Genomic DNA, 19,160 nt, shown 5'->3' with positions numbered 1-19,160 from the left:
ATTTCAAGAATGGTTATTCAACTAGTGCAAGATTTTTTAAGTCATCCGTTTAAAGATGCTTCTGTATATTATTTGTTATTCACGTAACATTATTTTATGATTTAATTAAATTGTAATCGAAAATAACCTAGATAATATTTCATACACACGTTATAAAAAGCTTCAAAATTCCTGCTAAAAACAAGGAACGAAAGAGAAGACAGCCGCAGAACAGGACAGAAGGTAGAAGAATATTTAAATGATCTAACAAAATGAGCAATCGGAATTGTCGTCCGTCACAACGAGCCGCATCCTTTGCGAATCACAATCGAGGGAGCCGTGGTGCTGGCCTTGCGTGACAACTTGCAATCTCGACATTACTCGTAGTGTCATATTAGCAATTGTAGCCCAGTGATCAACATGAGATACGCTCTTGTATTCCTGTTTCTTTGTGCTGCTTTTGAGTGGGGTAAGTTCTTTACTTGTATTATTGTATAGTAAAGGTTAGTGAGAAGTATTGCTTTTGTTATTTCACCGGTCAACAAAGTTTTCGAAGAATATTGATGGTGATATAAATCATTTCTGGTTGTTAGGATATGGTTTGTTTATACCTTCAGAGTTAAGAGATAAAATATGGCGAAGGCAGTGCCAAAGATATTTTAAATGTTATTGAGTAAATTAAACCATAATAACTTAGTTAACGTTTAATAAAAACAAATACGGCAAAATTACGCAACTTTATCACACAGTATCAAAAAGTAGTAACTACTCTCAAATTACAAATGTAGTTTTTTTAGTACTAATTCTATTGGATAAAATCGATTGCTCAATACAAAAATTTGCAATTTCGTTTACTTAGACGATGTCTTGGATTATTCTAGTAATTTTAGTTTTAAAACCAAACTACTAAAGACATTTTAAAAAATATTCTATGGAATCAATGTGAAGGTGTATTCTTTTGAACAAAAAAAGAATTTTCGAAATCGGTTCATAAGTAACCGCGTTTCTAGTAACAGGCATTAAAAAATACACGTCGGATCGATAGCCTTTTCTTTTATAATCGGTTAGAAACAGAAAGATACGTAAAGCTCACCCAATGGTAAATGCCACCTGTCTGACAAACTAACTCTATCAGCTTCGAATTACAATTGTAATATAAGTAGTAGTAGACTTATGCGATTGCAAATTCAAAAAATAAGCTATGTTAGTAATTTAGTACACACACACTTTTTCATACTTGTGTGCAAGCCGCAAACAATGTGAACTAAGATAGGTTCCATATGCGATTTTCTCAGCTATGAACTTACGAAACTACTAATTTCTTTGTTCCCAACTGGCATCAATCACTGAAGATAAATGCATGACATCGCTTTAATCCTCCTTTTTAAAGTGCTCTTCGATTCGGTTCCTAACTGAATTATATCTTGTGAATGATTGATGCGGAGATATTAAAACTAATAATATCAGCCCTGTATTATATACTTGCCCACTGCTGAGCACGGGCCTCCTCTACTACTGAGAGGGATTAGGCCTTAGTCCACCACGCTGGCCTAGTGCGGATTGGTAGACTTCACACACCTTCGAAATTCCTATAGAGAACTTCTCAGATGTGCAGGTTTCCTCACGATGTTTTCCTTCACCGTTAAAGCGAACGATAAATTCACAAAGAATATACATATGATTTTTTAGAAAAGTCAGAGGTGTGTGCCCTTGGGATTTGAACCTGCGGACATTCGTCTCGGCAGTCCGTTCCACACCCAACTAGGCTATCGCCGCTTATTAAAACTAACTTAAGGTTATTTTTGGTCTTTCTCTCCTTCATGCTATCAAAGAATATATTATCGATACGAGAAGAAATGACGGTCACAAATGCTCTATATTATATTTATAGCTGCTGGTCATATTAAGTCTTAAAATCTCATGTCTCAGGATGGCGAGCGCAGTGGAATACCAAACAACACTTTGTAAAGGTGTTGGATGGTGTTTCTACTGTTTATGGGCGGTCGTATCTCTTACCCTCAGGCGAACAGCAAGCTCATCTAACAAACGACAATTTCCATTGCATTATTTGCTGGTCTTCCATAATATTACCTATAAGCAAAGTATGAAGACGGCGATTTTCTGTAATAATCTAGATGCAGAATCTGTGCTGCAAAATTTGAGATACACGCTCGATATAACTATTGCACCATGGGGTGGGTATACATTTGCAGAAATATTGGTATATCTCTGTTTATACCTTCATACAAAGGCGTGAATTTACAATAATCTGCCATAATTCTAGTAAATAGTTTCGTATAAAATAATCTAAATACATTCGCAACTCATTCACATTTCCGAGAAGTTAAGTCAATTCACATCAGCTTAGCGACCACGTCGCGCCCACGCACCCTGCCGGGCAATTAATACAAATTGAATAGTACTCCAGTGAATTAATAGGCTAGTGAACTTATGAGGGCGTAGGTTAATTATCTAAGTGAATACCAAGGGTAGTTCAGTATACATGCGGAAAAACTAGACTAGATAAAAAGGTAATCTTCACTATTTTACTGAACATTATGAGACTTAGCAGCTTATGTTGCAAGGTGACGAACGCAGTGAGCAGAACTTTGTAACTCAAAGTTCTGTGTGGTGTTGCTACTGTTTATGGACGATCGAATCGCTTATCAGGCGAGTGCTGTCCTCGTCTCGACATTGAACCATATAAACCATTTATTTTTCTACAAATAAATCAAACAACAAAAATAAAAGTATAAAAAACACACACACACACACAGTTAACAATATATGACGGATTAAAAAAACAATAACTTATAAACAGTAGATTATAACATTTTATAAAAATATTAAGAGCTCTAAAGCGACAATACTTATGAAATTAATGAAAGTAGAAAAAGTTAAAGTGGTATTACAAGATTGTGCAAAGAGACTACCAATACCTGCCCTATGGGATACAGAACTTTGTTTTTTCTGCTCCTCGTGTCACTATCTCCACGAAATTCAACTCACAATTGCTTGGAATTTAGAAGCAGAAATATTTAAAGCTACCGAACTTTCCAGGCTTTGCCATCATGTGCTACGAATGCAACAGCGCTATCAACAGTCTTTGCCTGGAGAAGGTCTTACCTGAAAGCCTGAAGAAGAACTGCTCAGATCATGATAAAGGCGTGACGCACACCATGTGCAGGAAGATTATACAGCACGTGGACCATTCTGTGAACGGGAAGTACCCGGAGAGCAGGGTCGTCAGGAGCTGTGGGTGGGACGAGACTAAGTTTAAGGTAAGGTTTTAGCAATAGAATATTCGTCGCATTTTAGATTTTTGCTTTTATCAAATATATACGTGATATAAAATCCAATATAGAAAGAATGATTAAAATCCGGAAAAAATTAAACAATTCTTAAATCTTTGAATTTTGGTAGAAAGGGTCAAGGAATAGAAAAAGAGCGCAATACAGGCACACGACGTCATTTAGAATTACGAGGCATCCAAATCAACAACATGGCGCGATATTCGCACTACGTGCCCACTTTTGTACATTGCAATATATACTTAAAATTTGCGTTGTCTATTTTCTCAAAGTAGTAACATCCTTGTGAAAAAACCTACAAAATATATTGAAGATATTTAGAATTTCGAAGGTATGTGAAGACTACCAATCCACTCGAAGTCGCTATGGTAGACTAAAAGCTACATGGACCGATTCCAGTAGTATTATTACGTCTATTATACCGAGTTTTTAAAACATGACACATGAAACCAGAAGTTTATTGAATAATGAATTATTTGCCTTTATTATACACTTATTGGTTTCAGGGTATGTGCTACCACCGCGCAGGGTACGGCGGAAGGCAGGAGGTTTGTTCCTGCATGACTGACTACTGCAACGGAGCGTTTGCCGCACACTCCTCGACTGCATTGCTGATTTTTACTGTTCTACAGATGCTAGTTACGAATTTATGCAAATGAACTTATAGGAAACAAAATCATGATGATATAGTTTAGTCCACTGTAATTGCCTTTTACACAATATTAGTTTTGCGAATGTAAAATGAATCTTCGTTCCTACAAAATTTATTTAAAAGCGAGTATGCTTGTGGTAGGATACATTTTATATCCGCGCGGATAGCGACCACTAAACGCAAGGTGTTACAACCGGCCATAGTAGTCCACGTTAGTATGTTCTGGGATCTGCCTGTGTATATACGGTTCCAACAGGCCGGCATAATTGTATCGAATGCCGATGGGTAATCATTTCTCGTCAGTGCACATTTTATTGGACCCCACTCCACTTACCATCAGGAGCAGTGGGGTCACTATGTCGTGGTCGGATAAATAAAATAAAAAGTGTATAATATAAATAAAAGAACATAATACAAGTATTAGCTTCGCTTTTTAAATATTTTCTCTCTGCGACTAGTATGCGCCTTGTCGAGAGACCCTAGTATTCAACCTGTTCAAAGGGGTAAGGTGAATAAAATTTTATCAACTTAATATTTCATCTGATTGACTGTTTAATTTCCGGTCTGAAGTAAGTGAAATTTATTGCCAGCAAAGTTGACTACAGGTAAATGTATTGAACGTATTTTATGTGATGTAGTTTTTCATTGTGAATATAATGTAAATAATTTTACAATAAATTCATGTTTGCTGCATTTTTTCCTAATTTTCTTACCTGGGACCATAATTATGATGAACGGAATTAAGATTTATTGAAAAATGGATATTATTTTACTGTTTAAAATAAAATACCAAGTGGCAATGAGTAATAATTTGCGACCGATGCTATTGCATATTTACCTCACCCGATTTGCAAGCTTAGACGAATAATTTACAAGATTCAACACCGTATACTTTTAAACTCCATGAAGTTTCCAGATACATTCAAATTGGCCGAAAGCGAACAAAAAAAAACGTAATGTCAAGAAACAAGTGAACGAAATCATATGATCGGTTTAAAAATTATTTGGCAAGACGTACATTATACAAAGAACATCTATGTATAGAAAAATATGGTAATGAATTGATGAACACGCAAATAACATTAGAAAATAAGGTATTACATGGTGGCCATCCAGTAAAGTCGAAATCGTGTGAAATCATAACAGTTATTACATAAGAATAAATAAAAATATTAAAATATACTTTGACAATCAACGATAGGTGATATCTTTTTTATTGAACATGAGAACTATCATCTAAAACACCGGGCAAAGGACGACGGTGCAAAATCCTTGGTAAGTTTTGATGAAAAAATATATTTTGAGTTTCTATAAGATTGGACTTGAAAATATTACGTAATTCCATTATTATAGATTGCAAAGTAGTTTTCCTATTAATTATGTTAAAAGAAAATTGTGTAGTTATAATGAAATCTAAAATAGATATTTAGGCAATTTTTGAAATGGACACCAACTAGATGTAGTTAATATTTTATCCGTCATGTCGGAAAATTATTTCTGAATCTTCACTTTTAGTTTAACAATCAAAATCATTCTAAAAAAGTGAATTAAAATAGAGAAAAGCAAAACCCAGAAACCCGATCGTAAAACTAGAATTAATAAAAAATACATTGTTTTTTATAAATCTAATCAAAATGCTGATGCTCGGAGCATTTTATGCTATAGGATAATATAAGAAAAACCTTTAAAACATCTACTCATTTTTTGAAAGACCATGTGTTCAAAATAATCATTTATAAAAAGATATTCGCGAGCCCAATGCAAGAATATGGAAGCGGTGTTTCCAGCAAGTCAGGGGAGTATCGGGACAACGCAGATGGGGGGCGGGAGAGAGGCTCGTCCCATCAAACCGAGGGCTTCCCTTCCTCCCACCCGTATACCGTGATGCAGCAGAAAAACTATGGTAAGGCACTGTCAGTGAACTTTAAATCAAAAGAGGACACTACTATTTTTTGGTGGTTGAAGCAAATTAAAATATATGCGATATTTTGGATGCAAAATTTTATTAACTATAATGCGACATTGAATTATATTATATTATTATATATTTATAAAACATATTTGTCGCTGTTCAGGGTGTTCCAGCAAAGATCTTTCTGATCCAAACATCGCGACTTATTGTCGTGTTGCGACTGGTATCTACGAGGCCACCGCATCGAGCCAGCAGTATCAGAATCCGAGGTACTCACTTGATCAATGGTTATAAAATTTAAATAATAATTTATAATACTTATGAATAATTTTTCAGATACAACAATCCATCGGTGCCATCTTTCAGTTCACCGCCGAATTCACCTCTAGTTGGCCTCGTCTTTGATCCATCTTCGCCCAACTACAGCGGTTCTGGTATGATCGGAGATAGAAGCGGTAATTCTGATAGACGTTCCCAGAGCTCCTGGTCTATATCCAATCAAGAGCCGATTGGAACTGGGGCGAAGAAGAAAATGATAAAAGGCCACGAGAAGCGCAATGCTTATAGCGCTGATCCGAGATATCACGACAGATGCAGGGATAATGATAACGAAAGGCAACGAAAGGACAGAAACCTCACTTCGGAATCCACTTCAAGTCTAGATTTTTACGTTGAAGGTGAGAGAATGGTTTCAGAACTTTGTAACATAACTGATTCGAGAAATGAACAGACAAATGCTCAAAAGCAAAGCCAAAAATCAAATAATCACGATGAGGATAAAAACAAGCCGTCACCCTCGTCGGAGGCACTGCTAACAGCGCTGGATAAAATAGTAATACACGATCAAATACCTAATCAAATAGTTCAACTCGCCATCGAGGCGTGCACTGACGCTGAGAATATAGCAATAGCACACCACAACAGACCTTGCTTTAAAAATATTCACTCGATTTGTGCTAAAACAAGATCCAATGTGCAGAAATCTGACAGTGCTGTGGCTAATCTACATTCTCAGGGCATTCCGTGGGTAATAAAGAATTTTATATTTTCTTTTGTAAGAATTTTAGATGGTTGGAAAGGTGTAAAAGAGTTGCTTAGCGAAAAACATGACACCTTTTCTAGAATTGAGAATAAATATTATAGCCCAAACATAAGGGAATGTTTTGTACAATGGCAGGCTGTTACAAAAGAAATGTTGACGCATATTTACAAAACATTTAAGTGTCTCGATCACGGCTTTACCATGGAACAGAAAAGTTTCACACATAATTACTACGCAACGAACTCTGCAGCCCCGCGTCATCAAAATCAGAATAAGTTTCCGCCTCCGAAAGCTCAAGTAAGTACTCCTAGGCCAGTGAATGCATCTCCACAGCCGTTTAATGCTGTTCAACCTCCCTGGGTACAGAATCAAACTCAACCCACTTGCCAGCAGTACAATGACGGTCCATGGCCAGCAAGATCTGCAGTTACTTATAAGAAGTTCCCAGTTGTACCACCGCCAACTAATTTCTACCCTTTGAGCGATCAGAGTGATATAGATGTATACCAAAAAACGCAATATAAATGTGATCCAGCCAGCGTGAGGGAAGCGAAACCTCGTCAATCCTGGACTATAACCAATGCTTCAGATTTTCGTGCGCTTGAAGGCTTATGTCAGGACCAACGCGAGTTGTATACACAGCTGAAGCATAAGATGGACGCTGAGTTGGGTAAAGCACCTGGGCAGCCTTTAGTGTCGAGTTTATCATGTGATCTACTGCAGCGTAGAGACATGGAACTGAAAGCCAAAATGATACCGTTGAGCCATGTCGAAAAAACATTGATACCCAGCATGGCTACGGCTGCAGACATAAGAGGTTGTTACATTCAGAAAAACAACAGTTGTGGCGACACTAAGGAAGAGGCTGATTTTTTTGCGGCGTGGGGTCAGATGGTCCAAAAAGAACCTAACGATTTTATAACTCATCACACTCACAACGTTCAAATACCATCAAATGTTGTGACGTTAGCTAATAACATTTCTGGCCCCGTGCAATTTATTGATCCTGATAATGATGAGTTTCACGAAATGACTAAAGTTTACATGAAGCCTGGTAGTTACAAGGTGCCTATAAAACCAGCGGATCCCGGCGGTTCGTTCATACAAGGCACATCTCCCGATGTAATCTACGAGAATTCTATAGCAGAGGATATTGGGGCTCTTAAAATAAAAGTTCAATTTCCAACGGTTACTTTAGCACCACAACCTAAATATAATATAGAATCTTGGCCGTGCTTAATGACCAGGCGTTCTGAAGACATATATTCTGAAGAACAAAAACTGTTATCCAGACACGGCATCCCATGTTTAGAGATGAGATCGTCCGATCCACTTGATTTACTCAGTTCTATGACATCGGATAAAGCTTGGGAGGCAGCCAAACAATCAGCTCCTAAATTAATGGATTTCATCCATGAAGGTTCTAAGTCAGACACTGCTCGGTTATACGACGCCTTAGGCCTTTGTGCAGCTGATGAATTTCCAGATGAATTAAAACAGTGTAAAACTCGTTTGGATCACAGCGAATCTTGGTCACCTTGCCTTTCATCTAGTTTTATGGCTAAAGATATAAACAGTTTGTGGAATCAACAAGCAATGAAAAACGATCACGTAACTAAAAATCCAGAACAATCAATGTTCATAGAAGACACAAATAAGAACATTGATTCAGAAACTAAAGGAATAGATACTGATGATCAAGCAGACATAGTTGTTAACAAACAAGAGGAATTGAAAGAGAATCCGCGGTGTCCAAGCTTTGATCAAAGTGGCAATTATGTGAGAGATGATTCTCAGAAGAAATCTAGTAAACCCAAGGTTACAGTTTCGGGGATGTGGTATCATCCTAAAAAGAAGAAACCTTTACCATCCATTACAGTTAAGAAATTCGAAAATATATTGACAAGTTTGGCCCAAATCAATGAAGCTGTTTTTATACAACATGACATGGATATAAAAGTGGTAAATGATATTTAAATATCCTATTAAATTTATTAGAAAGCGCAACAGATTTGCGAATTACTCTGTTGTTCCAGGCGCCGAGATTTTACGAAGTGGTAAAGTATCCAATGTGCTTACACGACATAGCGACTAAACTGAAGAATTCATCCTACACGGAATATGATCAAGTTGTACAGGACTTTAGACGTATTTTCAATAACGTACGACTTTATCTGAAGGTAATATTGGTAAAAAATAATTCGTTTTTAAATTCTTTTAGTAAATTACATGAATATGAGTAAAATGTTTAACTTATAGATATTATGTTTTAACGTGATTTAAAAATACGCGGACATTGAAATTACTTCTTGATAATGTTTTGCAGGCAACTTTTCTATGAACACAAATAGTCAGCATCTTTAAAATGTCAGTATAATTCTGATTAAAATTGATCTGCTTATTTTACAGAGTTATCCGGATCAGGTCATGAAGAAGAATATTAATAAAATTTCCAATGAGTTCGAAAAAATGTTAAATGAAGAATTCCAGACAAAATGGGAATCCAAACAGAAGTCGGTGGACGATTCGCATGATACCCACAAAAAGAAAGGCGACGTAGATTGTGATTCACACAAAAATGAGGCAAAGCACGACGACTGTAACAAAAAACCTGACCCAAAAAACGCAGTAGATGATAAAAAGTAAAATAGTTTGTCTCGTCAAAGAATCAGTTAGTGAATGTCGTTCAAATTTTTGGAGTATTATTTTATTTGTTTAATCGTTTTTTTTACATTTTTATTTCTGTCATCGTCACGGTGTTAGTTTGAAATCATTTACATTCAAGTGTTGGATATCCTCGACGAGTGTTAGCATCACAGAGATGATGGTTGTCTAGTCATACTGATGATTATTTTTAATTAAAATGTCAGTGTTGTCATCGGAACTTATAATACGTAAGGATTATTGAGTAATTTGTAAGCGCTTGCCAATTTTTTAATGGACTTTATTTACCCTCCAAATGGAGATATCTTGAATTGTTTCTCTTACCCTGTCTTCTTTCATTAGTTTGTAATTTTTCGTATGTTTCGCTTTACTTTATTATTCTTCCATTGTTGTTGTGTTCCGTGTTGATTTTGTGTGCAGAAAAACAAATTTATGTTTTGATGCGAACGTTAGAGGATTTCGTTTCTTGTTCAGACGTGTACTATTACTATAAATGAACCGCAGTTTACGGTTTTACAGTTTGCTTGTGGATCTCTAATGAAAGGGAATAAATTTTGATTCATTAAGTCATTTGAGCACTTCATAATCCTGTATTGATTTTCAAAGTGCCAAAAATGTATAAAACAGTCTAGATGTACTTAACAAACAATTCTCCAAAGTCGGATAATTTTTGGTACCAAAATACCAATTATAATATAGGTTCTTTTTATATCTCTATCTGTGATGTATGTTTAGGTAAAAGTTAATTAATTGAATCATTTTTCACACTTGATTAGTTGTAACGATTTCAATGAAATGTAAATATGAACATTAAACGTGTAAAAAAATTATTTAACAAGTTCAACTTGGTTGTCGATATAAATAACTAATTATTCCTAAAATGCACCGTGCTGTGCAAGGGGGCTATATTATTGTATGCTTTTGATTTTATATACGAAATATGTTGTTTTCAAATTTAAAGCCTTTTATGACATAAGGTAGCATTTCTACATACGTTTGGTTATTCATTCAACAATAATTTAAGGGATGTTTCTTGTGTATTCTAGATTATTCTATAAAAAATGTAGTACCACATAAAAAGACAAAATGAACTATTATTATTTAAAAATCAGCAATACAATTTGCACTGAAAGTAAATAAATATTTTTAACGTTCCTTTGACATTTCACATTAGTATTACTGTTTTTTTTAGAAAAGTAACATTTTTGATTGTTTTTACCTGCCATAGAGTTAAGCGGTTAACGACGTCAGTTTGATTGTGCTTTTGTCTTTGGTTGTTCCAAATTCAAAATTGAGACATTAAAGGCGTTGGAGTTAATTTTAAGTATTCGTTAAGTTGTGATTTTATTATTTAACTTATTTACTTAAAATTATGGCAAGGAACTCCTATGAGAATAAATGGATTGTTTTGTATCTCTTGCTTCTTTATTTAATAACACATGGAATTAATAGGCTTATTAATAGCTTGAAAGGTAAAGACTTTAGCAGGGATTTTTTACTACAGTATTTTTTTCATATCACTTGACTACTACGAGCAAAACATGATATGGAAATGAAGTATTTTTCATTGGTTACCATCACACGAGTGCAAAGTTTTTGTATAACAATCTTCCCATTTTCCACTCTATATAATCTTAGAACTTTTTGTATTACGTAATTATCGCGAATATAATGATTAATACTGTAAAACGATTATTTCACAATTTATCTGTACATAATTCATACAATGTTCTGTAAAATTGGTTAAATCACACCATATATCCTATTTACCTTGATTTACTGTAATAAATTGTGCAAACTGGCAATAGCCAGTTTGCACAATTTGCTATTGGGATGTCGACGCCAAACATACAAACCTCTGATCCCATGCCACAACTTACATCAAATTTCGACACTAATAAATAAACACAAAGAAGATCCGTCACCATTACTTATTATACTTATAAATGATTCTAAACACGTACTCAGCATGATTCATACAAAAACCGCAGGACAAGTTGCTTGAAAAATGTTAAAGCTAAAGAATCTACTTAGTTTGGTAGTGTTAAGCGTGTATTTATATTGTAGGTTATCAATTGAAATAGTTTTATTTATTATTATATTTTTTTATTAAACTCAAGTTATTAGTACATTCACTAAACTGCTCTCTTTTTTCCTTTTTTTAATATCTATCCTGTAGTTGTCTGAAAGATATTAGATAGGGCAATAAGACCATTTGTAATTATCGTTTTCTTCTTTTATGTAAATTGTTTTACTTCTGTGCAAAAAGTTTGCAGCGCACATATTCCGTCCTCTCTACAATGAGATTCTGAAGGTAGAGGTTGAATCAATTACGCAGCCCTACATGATTGGGCCAACCATCAGAAGATATAACATGCTTAACATCACGAACTTACTGCACAATCACTTTACCTTTAAATTTCGAAAAACGGATTCAAACTTAATCTTCGATAAAAAATGCCAAAATTATCAAGAGTTTTAGAGAGTTGAAAAAGCCATGAATCCGCAAAGGATAATATTTTTTGCTTCATAACCTTGTTACAGAAACCTTGTATGGATTCAGTTTTACAAGTAGCAAGGCATATAATTTAAAGGTATAATAGTAATAAAACTAAGGCCCTTTTTAATTTTTTCATACAAATCATATATTTGTGCGAGGGTTGTCAAACCCTGGATCTACAACGAAGAACTCTTAAATCAGTCGTTGGAAGAGACTCTCGTTGCCGGTCGTTGTGTCTCCTATGGTCGACGGCCGGAGGTCATGACAAGCGGTGGCTTCTGCGAATGCGTATTCTTGCAGTAGAGTGCCGAGCGGGATCGTGAGCAGACCGATCCTGCCCGCAACCAGAGAAGATATAAGAGGTGCTGGATGGATGATGGACCGGCGCCACGCGCCCTGTGGTCCGAGGGCATTTAATGAATCTCGCCACGGTACTCTGTTTATCGTTAGCGGCGACTAAATGAGGATGAGAGGGAGTCGCGGAGCGAGGAGTGGAGGCTGCTCGCTGGCCCAATCCAGGCGACAAGATACCCCGGGGCCGTCTCGTATGCACCGAAGAAGACCAGCGCGAGTTTTGGTTGGTAGGTCAGTAAAGGGTACATAGTGTTAGGGACTCGGTCCAATGTTCACTCGGATGATGCTATACTTCCAAGTGCAAATATTGGGTCGTAAAACTGGTGAAATCAACATAGCCGTTCTAGTCGGTACTCAATGGTGGTAGCATTAAGGCGTTTTTTCCTGCGAAAAAAAAGAAGTGTTGCCAAATCTCAACACATGCTTTTTTAATTGATTTAATGAGGTTAATCCTTAACAACCGACATGCGTCCGTCTTCTATAAAAATAATGTAAACGTACGATATTGACGAGCTAACTAGGGCGGTACAGTCATCAACATAAATAGCTGAACAAAATCAAAACTTCAATAAATATAAATTTTTGTAAGACAATTTTTTTTTCACAAAAATAATATAAATAGGATTTACTTTACTTCGCATAAAAAAAAAACAATTAAAATGAATGTGTATAGGCGATTTAAATTTTTGAATTTGTCAGCTGCTTTGTTTGAACTTGGAAGAGTTGTAGAACCCCACGAAGAGCTCTTCAATAGCAGAAGTCATACGATGCGAAGCAAAGAGCGCGAGAAGCATGACAGCATTATTGTTCTCTTTCAACTTCTTAAGTACCTAGTGTAGGGAACGATCTAAGAAGCTATCAAAGATTTTAGAACCATTTAAATGGGACTTAAACGTCTTGCTAGTTAATCAATCCAGATAATAGTTAAATAATTAAATTTGTCTAAACAATGACGAAATCCGGGCCAAATTTCCCTTTATGATTACCCCCTTCATTCCTCTGCCACCTTCCACAACATAATGATAAATGCCACCTATCAGTGCGTGGGTTACTAGCCTCGTGTACTAAAGGCAATAACCTCCGCGATTGAAGTCCATAACATGCTGAAAATAAATAATTCCACGCACGTCCCGTGAGTAATGCTTTATCGCAATTCGCACATTCACTTTCAATAAATATAACTTATACCTATGGTAACCGCAGTGTCTGACCAATAAATATTTCTATAAAATCCGCTTAGCAGGAAATAAATAAAAACTGTTCTGAGACTTAGGGGTTTAACAGGTGTTCGACTGAATTTCTTCATTGCATGATGACACTATAAAACACTAATCATTTGATTGAAATTTAATTGTCCTTTTTAACTTGCATGGCAAAGTGAAAACACTGCACCTGATGGTAAGTAGAGTGGGAACTATTATAGACTTTCCCGCCCTCACACCCACCACTACAACTCCTGCAAGCCAGGATCAGCAGCGACACGCATTTCATGACACCGAGCAGTGAAGTTCGGCGAGTCTCAGGGAACTAATTTGTCTTTATCCCGCAACGAAATGAATCGAATAGAAAGATAGGGTGGCGTTGGAAATATGAATTGTCCACTTCCCTCCATAGCAAGGAGACAAAATAATGAACTAAGGAGGCGTTTTAACCTCAAGGATAGGGATGTCTACAACTAGATAAGCTAGTTATAAGGCACCAGAGATAAAATTAAAAGAAACGGTCCTATCACATGCGCTGTTAGATTTAATTACAATAGGCTTGGCAAACCGCCGGAAAGCACGGAAATTCCGTCTAGTTTTCCGAAATGGGATCTAGTAAAGTGTCGACTGACGAGAGATTACCCCTCGGCAAACGACACAATTACGCCGGCCTGCTGAAACCGGATATACACAGCCTGATCCCGGAACGCAACACACTCATGAGGGCCACTATGGCGGGTTTTAACACCTTGTGTTCGGTGGTTGCTATCCGGTCTGATTCAAATATTCCAAGTACCTACAATTAGTAAACAATAGTTACATAATTGAGTCATATTTGACTCATTACAATAACGGGAAGGTGTGTGAGTTTTCTAATCATACCAGGACGGAATACTAATAATATTGCAAAACGTAATACGCACCATTATCCTTATCCGTTATTTCAATACTATACTACGCACAAGCGAGTAACTGTATAGTAAAAAGATATAGTTATATAATAATAATAATAATATCAGCCCTGTATTATATACTTGCCCACTGCTGAGCACGGGCCTCCTCTACTACTGAGAGGGATTAGGCCTTAGTCCACCACGCTGGCCTAGTGCGGATTGGTAGACTTCACACACCTTCGAAATTCCTATAGAGAACTTCTCAGATGTGCAGGTTTCCTCACGATGTTTTCCTTCACCGTTAAAGCGAACGATAAATTCACAAAGAATACACACATGATTTTTAGAAAAGTCAGAGGTGTGTGCCTTTGGGATTTGAACCTGCGGACATTCGTCTCGGCAGTCCGTTGCACAGCCAACTAGGCTATCGCCGCTAAAAAGATATAGTTGATTGATTGAATTTATCTATACTTATAATAAATCTGTAGAGAGGTCAATTCTGTACATGAAATATATTTCCAAAATAACTATCAGGGGGTGATTAGGGATCGATACTGATGCCAAAAATGCAATTAGTAAAATTTTTGTCTGTCTGTCTGTCTGTCTGTCTGTCTGTCTGTCTGTCTGTATAACCGTTATAGAAACCAAAACTACTCGACGGATTTTAACGAAACTTGGTACAATTATTTGTCATACTCCTGTGCTGGTTATAGTATATTTTTCATCACGCTACAATTAATAGGAGCAGAGCAGTGAAGGGAAATGTTGGGAAAACGGGAGAAGTTACTCCATTTTTTAAGCTTCCGTCGCGTGTGCAACCTTAATGGTTAAAGCTACACAGAAATCATGTATGACGGAAATGTTCTCCTTAAAATTATGTAAAAAATATCCCACGACAGCATGTGTCTATCTTTTATGGTTGACTCACAATAACACGTGTAACTCCCGATAGCTTAGCAGTTCGAAGCTTTCTCATTATATTTGAATCTGACGTTTATAACACTCTCAGTCATCCCTAATTAAAAAAGTTAACATTATTAAATATTCCATAAAAAATAATCATAGAAATCGGTATAGAAACACCAAAGTTATACATGAAATCTATACTATTATATAAAGCTGAAGAGTTTGTTTGTTTGTTTGTTTGAACGCGCTAATCTCAGGAACTACCGGGTCAATCTGAAAAAATCTTTTTGTGTTGGATAGCCCTTTGTTCGTGGAGTGCTATAGGCTATATATCATCACGCTATACCCAATAGGAGCAGAGCAGTAATGAAACATGTTACAAAAACGGGGAAAATTTATTAGTTATGAGAACTTCCGTTGCGTTCGCTGCGTAAACGGTCAAAGTTATACAACAATGATGAATGAGTATGACGGGATTGTTCCTTTTAAAAAGTTCTATAATAATATATTATAAAACAAAATCCCCCGCTGCATCTGGCTGCCTGAACGTGTTAAACTCAAAAACTACCCAACGTATTCAGATGAAATTGGGTATGGAGACAGTTTGAGACCCAGGGAAGAATATAGGCTCCCGGGAAAATATAAGCGTGACTTTTATAACGGTAAACTTGAGCCCGAAAAACTTTATAACGCGGGCGGAGCCGCGAGCAAAAGCTAGTAATAAATATATTACGTATACGTACGTCGTACGGTCAGCCTCAAAAGTACTCGAAAAAATTCAAAATTTCAGGTCGTTTTTAAACTTTTAGATACTGTGTAGAAAATCCCAATATCACTGCCCGACCCGGGGATGGAAGCCGAGACTTCGGCCAGTCGTAACGTAATACAACTACTTCACCGAGCCAATCAGTAAATTCCATTTATGTGTAAATTAAGGAACACGTAAATTAGGCATAATAATTAATCTCTGTTTTTCGCTTCAGGTACTAATCGTTCAAGCTGCCGCTCACACGCAATTCTTGGGTGAAATCAAACTATTCTTTGACGATGAAGGGAACCTCATTAGTTGGGATGGACATCCACATTTCATAGGAAACGAAATTGAACAAGGTAAAAAGATGGTTAACAAGTTATGCGCAAAACCTTAACAGCGTTTTATGCTAATTTTATCTTATTCATCATATTCTATGGGATATAGTAGATACATATAACCAACTAATGCAATCACACTTTCCTAAAATTATTTCTAAGCCGGGACGAGCTTGTCACCGTTCGGGCCTAAATTCTGATCTTCCAAATTCTAAGTAAAAGACTCTGATATGCTTTCGTATGTATATTATTCTACAAATTCTATGCCAACTCAATACAATTATTTTCCAGCACCTGATATTCTGGAAAGAATTAAAGTTTACCTACCCATCATCGAAGAGCAAGCACGGGTTGAAATAGGCACTTCGTTGGTGCACATGTTGGCTCAATGCAGATGCGCCGAGTGCAACCTTGGTAACTTTATTTGCGATGCATTTATGAATGCTGTAAGTAGTTTGAATATCTCCACTATTTCCATAAATATTTAATCATTTATTGTTTGTTCTACGAGGATCAGATCTCATATATTTTAAATAGTTTATTTACTAAGTATTCTTTATCCTGGAGCAGCATTTAATTACTTAAAGGATAAGCTACGATCTCGCCATTCGAACGGCACCGCTCGCGGTTTTACATCACCAATAACAAGTGAGTGAGACCGATATATAGGGGAATAGGAAGGATGCTTGATACACAGAAATGTGGATCACGCCAACGTATCGCTTAATGCACCACTCCCCATTTTAGTCCGTTATTGTGGTTGGCCCTTGGATCTAGTGCTTTTTTTTGAGGACCTCGCAGTCAGCACCGTAGGAAACTTGAGAATGGGATACTTGACTCCCCAGCTAAGCGACTGCAGGGACTTGTAGGAAAGTTGAGAGTGTATTCCTCTCTCTCTATAATAATCTATAATATATATATATATATATATATATATATATATATATATATATCAAAATGAATCCCTATTTCCCTTGGTCAAGCCATCACGCGTGAACGGCTGGACTTATTGCACTATTTTTTTTTTGTTGTGTTTGTTATTGTCAGGAGAAGGTTCTAATAAAATTGCGCTAAATTAGAAAATTTAAGAAAACTTAACGAAAATATTAATTTTATATAACTGTCAATTGTTTGAAATAACTGTCAGCGATTGACAGAATGCTCGCTGCAAATTCATACTTAAGACGGGACAACGTCTGCCGGGTCAGCTAGTAAGTAAATAAGTCTCTATAAAGTAACAAGGTCTGTGACCAAGATGTGTTACAATCGTTAAAGCTAAAAGAAAACTATCCCTAATCATTGATGTGTCATTCTCTCCGTGACCAGTGACCGCCTTGAGCTGAGATCGCAACCCGTTAGTGGATTACCCTAAGCATGGTGCGCTAGCCCATAAGTCCATTGTGTTTTGTATAAACCAAACCTTATCAGGCTAACAAACGTAATCAGGTAAAAAATTAAAAAAATAGAATACCAAATGTATGCGAATGAACATCCTATATAAGTATTCCGCTCGCAGATGTCATTATCATACAAAAAGTTAGCATTAACACTTGTAGAAAGCTACTTGGCTACGGCCCCAGGTGAAAATAGTAAAGGTATCCCGTTTGAGGTTTTATTTGAAAAATATATAAATGTAAATATTTAGAGCCGGTCAATTTACGTTATATGTCTATATCGTAGTCTACCACATGTAGTACTTTATTATAAGTAATATTATGAACCCTGTATTATATACTGTCCCACTGCTGGCCACGGAACCTCCTACTATTAAGAAGGATTAGGCTTTTGTCCATCACGCTGGCACGGATCGATAGACTTCACACACCCTCAAAATTCCTATAGAGAACTTCACAAGTATGCAGGTTTCCACATGTTTTCCTTCACCACAAATGTCTGCCATTAAAAAATTATGACAACGGCCTGTCTATCTTATATATTTATTATTGTTTTAGCATTACAAGCAATATTGTTTGCAATTTTTGCATCAGAAATGTGGGTTATCATTGAACCTTTAGTTGTGTTCGTTGCGCCATGCGTGGCATTGTTTGTTTATTTATGATACGGGCTTAGCCAAGACATCTATCATAATTATTTTTTCTGCATTAGTCTAGTGGCAATGTTCTTGAACTGTCAACAATAAGTAAGGTTCTAGTTTTAATTCGTTGTATAACATATGTAAGTAGATGAGAAATAAAATTTAGACCTGATTCCCCTTTATCTTTTAATAGATGTTCTTATATTTGCTCAGTGACGTATAAGAGCTACAGTCGCGTCTCTATTTCTTAGGAATCGATGGGTGATAATTTCTTACATCATCATTCATTTATTCTACTTCAATTTGCCGTCTGTGTAAGTTAGGATGTCTCCGATAAAATCGGCAAACAAGAATTTAGAGATGTCCGAGATCCGAAAGTCTTTCTTAATTTCGGACATATAGTAACAAAACAAAACTTGTACGTAATAGAGTTGAGATCTATAAATGTTTTAATGGTAAAACTTGATTTAAATTATGGCCGTTAACATGACGACAGAAGCTACTCCCAGTCGCGCGTGGCGCTGCATGGCGGACGCACGTATTGTACTCATTTAATTATCGGTGGCGCGTCAATTAAGTCGATATAAGTAGTTCGTTCGATATTTAACTATGGACGAGGTC

The 19,160-nt window shown here is 36.4% G+C and overlaps 2 protein-coding genes across 3 annotated transcripts; both read left to right on the top strand.

Annotated features, from left to right (window-relative positions):
• Window positions 1-40: 40 nt before the first annotated feature.
• Window positions 41-4,635, top strand: LOC115441783. The gene is made up of 3 exons (XM_030166686.1): window positions 41-448; window positions 3,040-3,260; window positions 3,797-4,635. Exons 1-3 carry the CDS (start codon window positions 400-402, stop codon window positions 3,947-3,949), a joined length of 423 nt encoding a protein of 140 aa, XP_030022546.1. The 5' UTR covers window positions 41-399; the 3' UTR covers window positions 3,950-4,635.
• A 282-nt stretch (window positions 4,636-4,917) lies between these two features.
• On the top strand, window positions 4,918-10,973 carry LOC115441782. Of its 2 annotated transcripts, none has more exons than XM_030166685.2 (6): window positions 4,918-5,217; window positions 5,686-5,845; window positions 6,018-6,123; window positions 6,221-8,858; window positions 8,933-9,076; window positions 9,306-10,973. In XM_030166685.2, the coding sequence occupies exons 2-6, from the start codon at window positions 5,701-5,703 to the stop codon at window positions 9,540-9,542; spliced, it is 3,270 nt and encodes a 1,089-aa protein (XP_030022545.1). In that variant the 5' UTR covers window positions 4,918-5,217; window positions 5,686-5,700; the 3' UTR covers window positions 9,543-10,973. The 2 variants fall into 2 exon arrangements, with proteins under 2 accessions (XP_030022545.1, XP_030022544.1); XM_030166684.2 differs by having other exon boundaries at window positions 4,919-5,217; window positions 6,191-8,858.
• Window positions 10,974-19,160: the final 8,187 nt, after the last annotated feature.

Source organism: Manduca sexta, chromosome 10 (genome assembly GCF_014839805.1).
Source record: "Manduca sexta isolate Smith_Timp_Sample1 chromosome 10, JHU_Msex_v1.0, whole genome shotgun sequence".
Classification (NCBI taxonomy): Eukaryota; Metazoa; Arthropoda; class Insecta; order Lepidoptera; family Sphingidae; genus Manduca; species Manduca sexta.
This window is presented reverse-complemented; position numbering and strand designations above follow the sequence as displayed.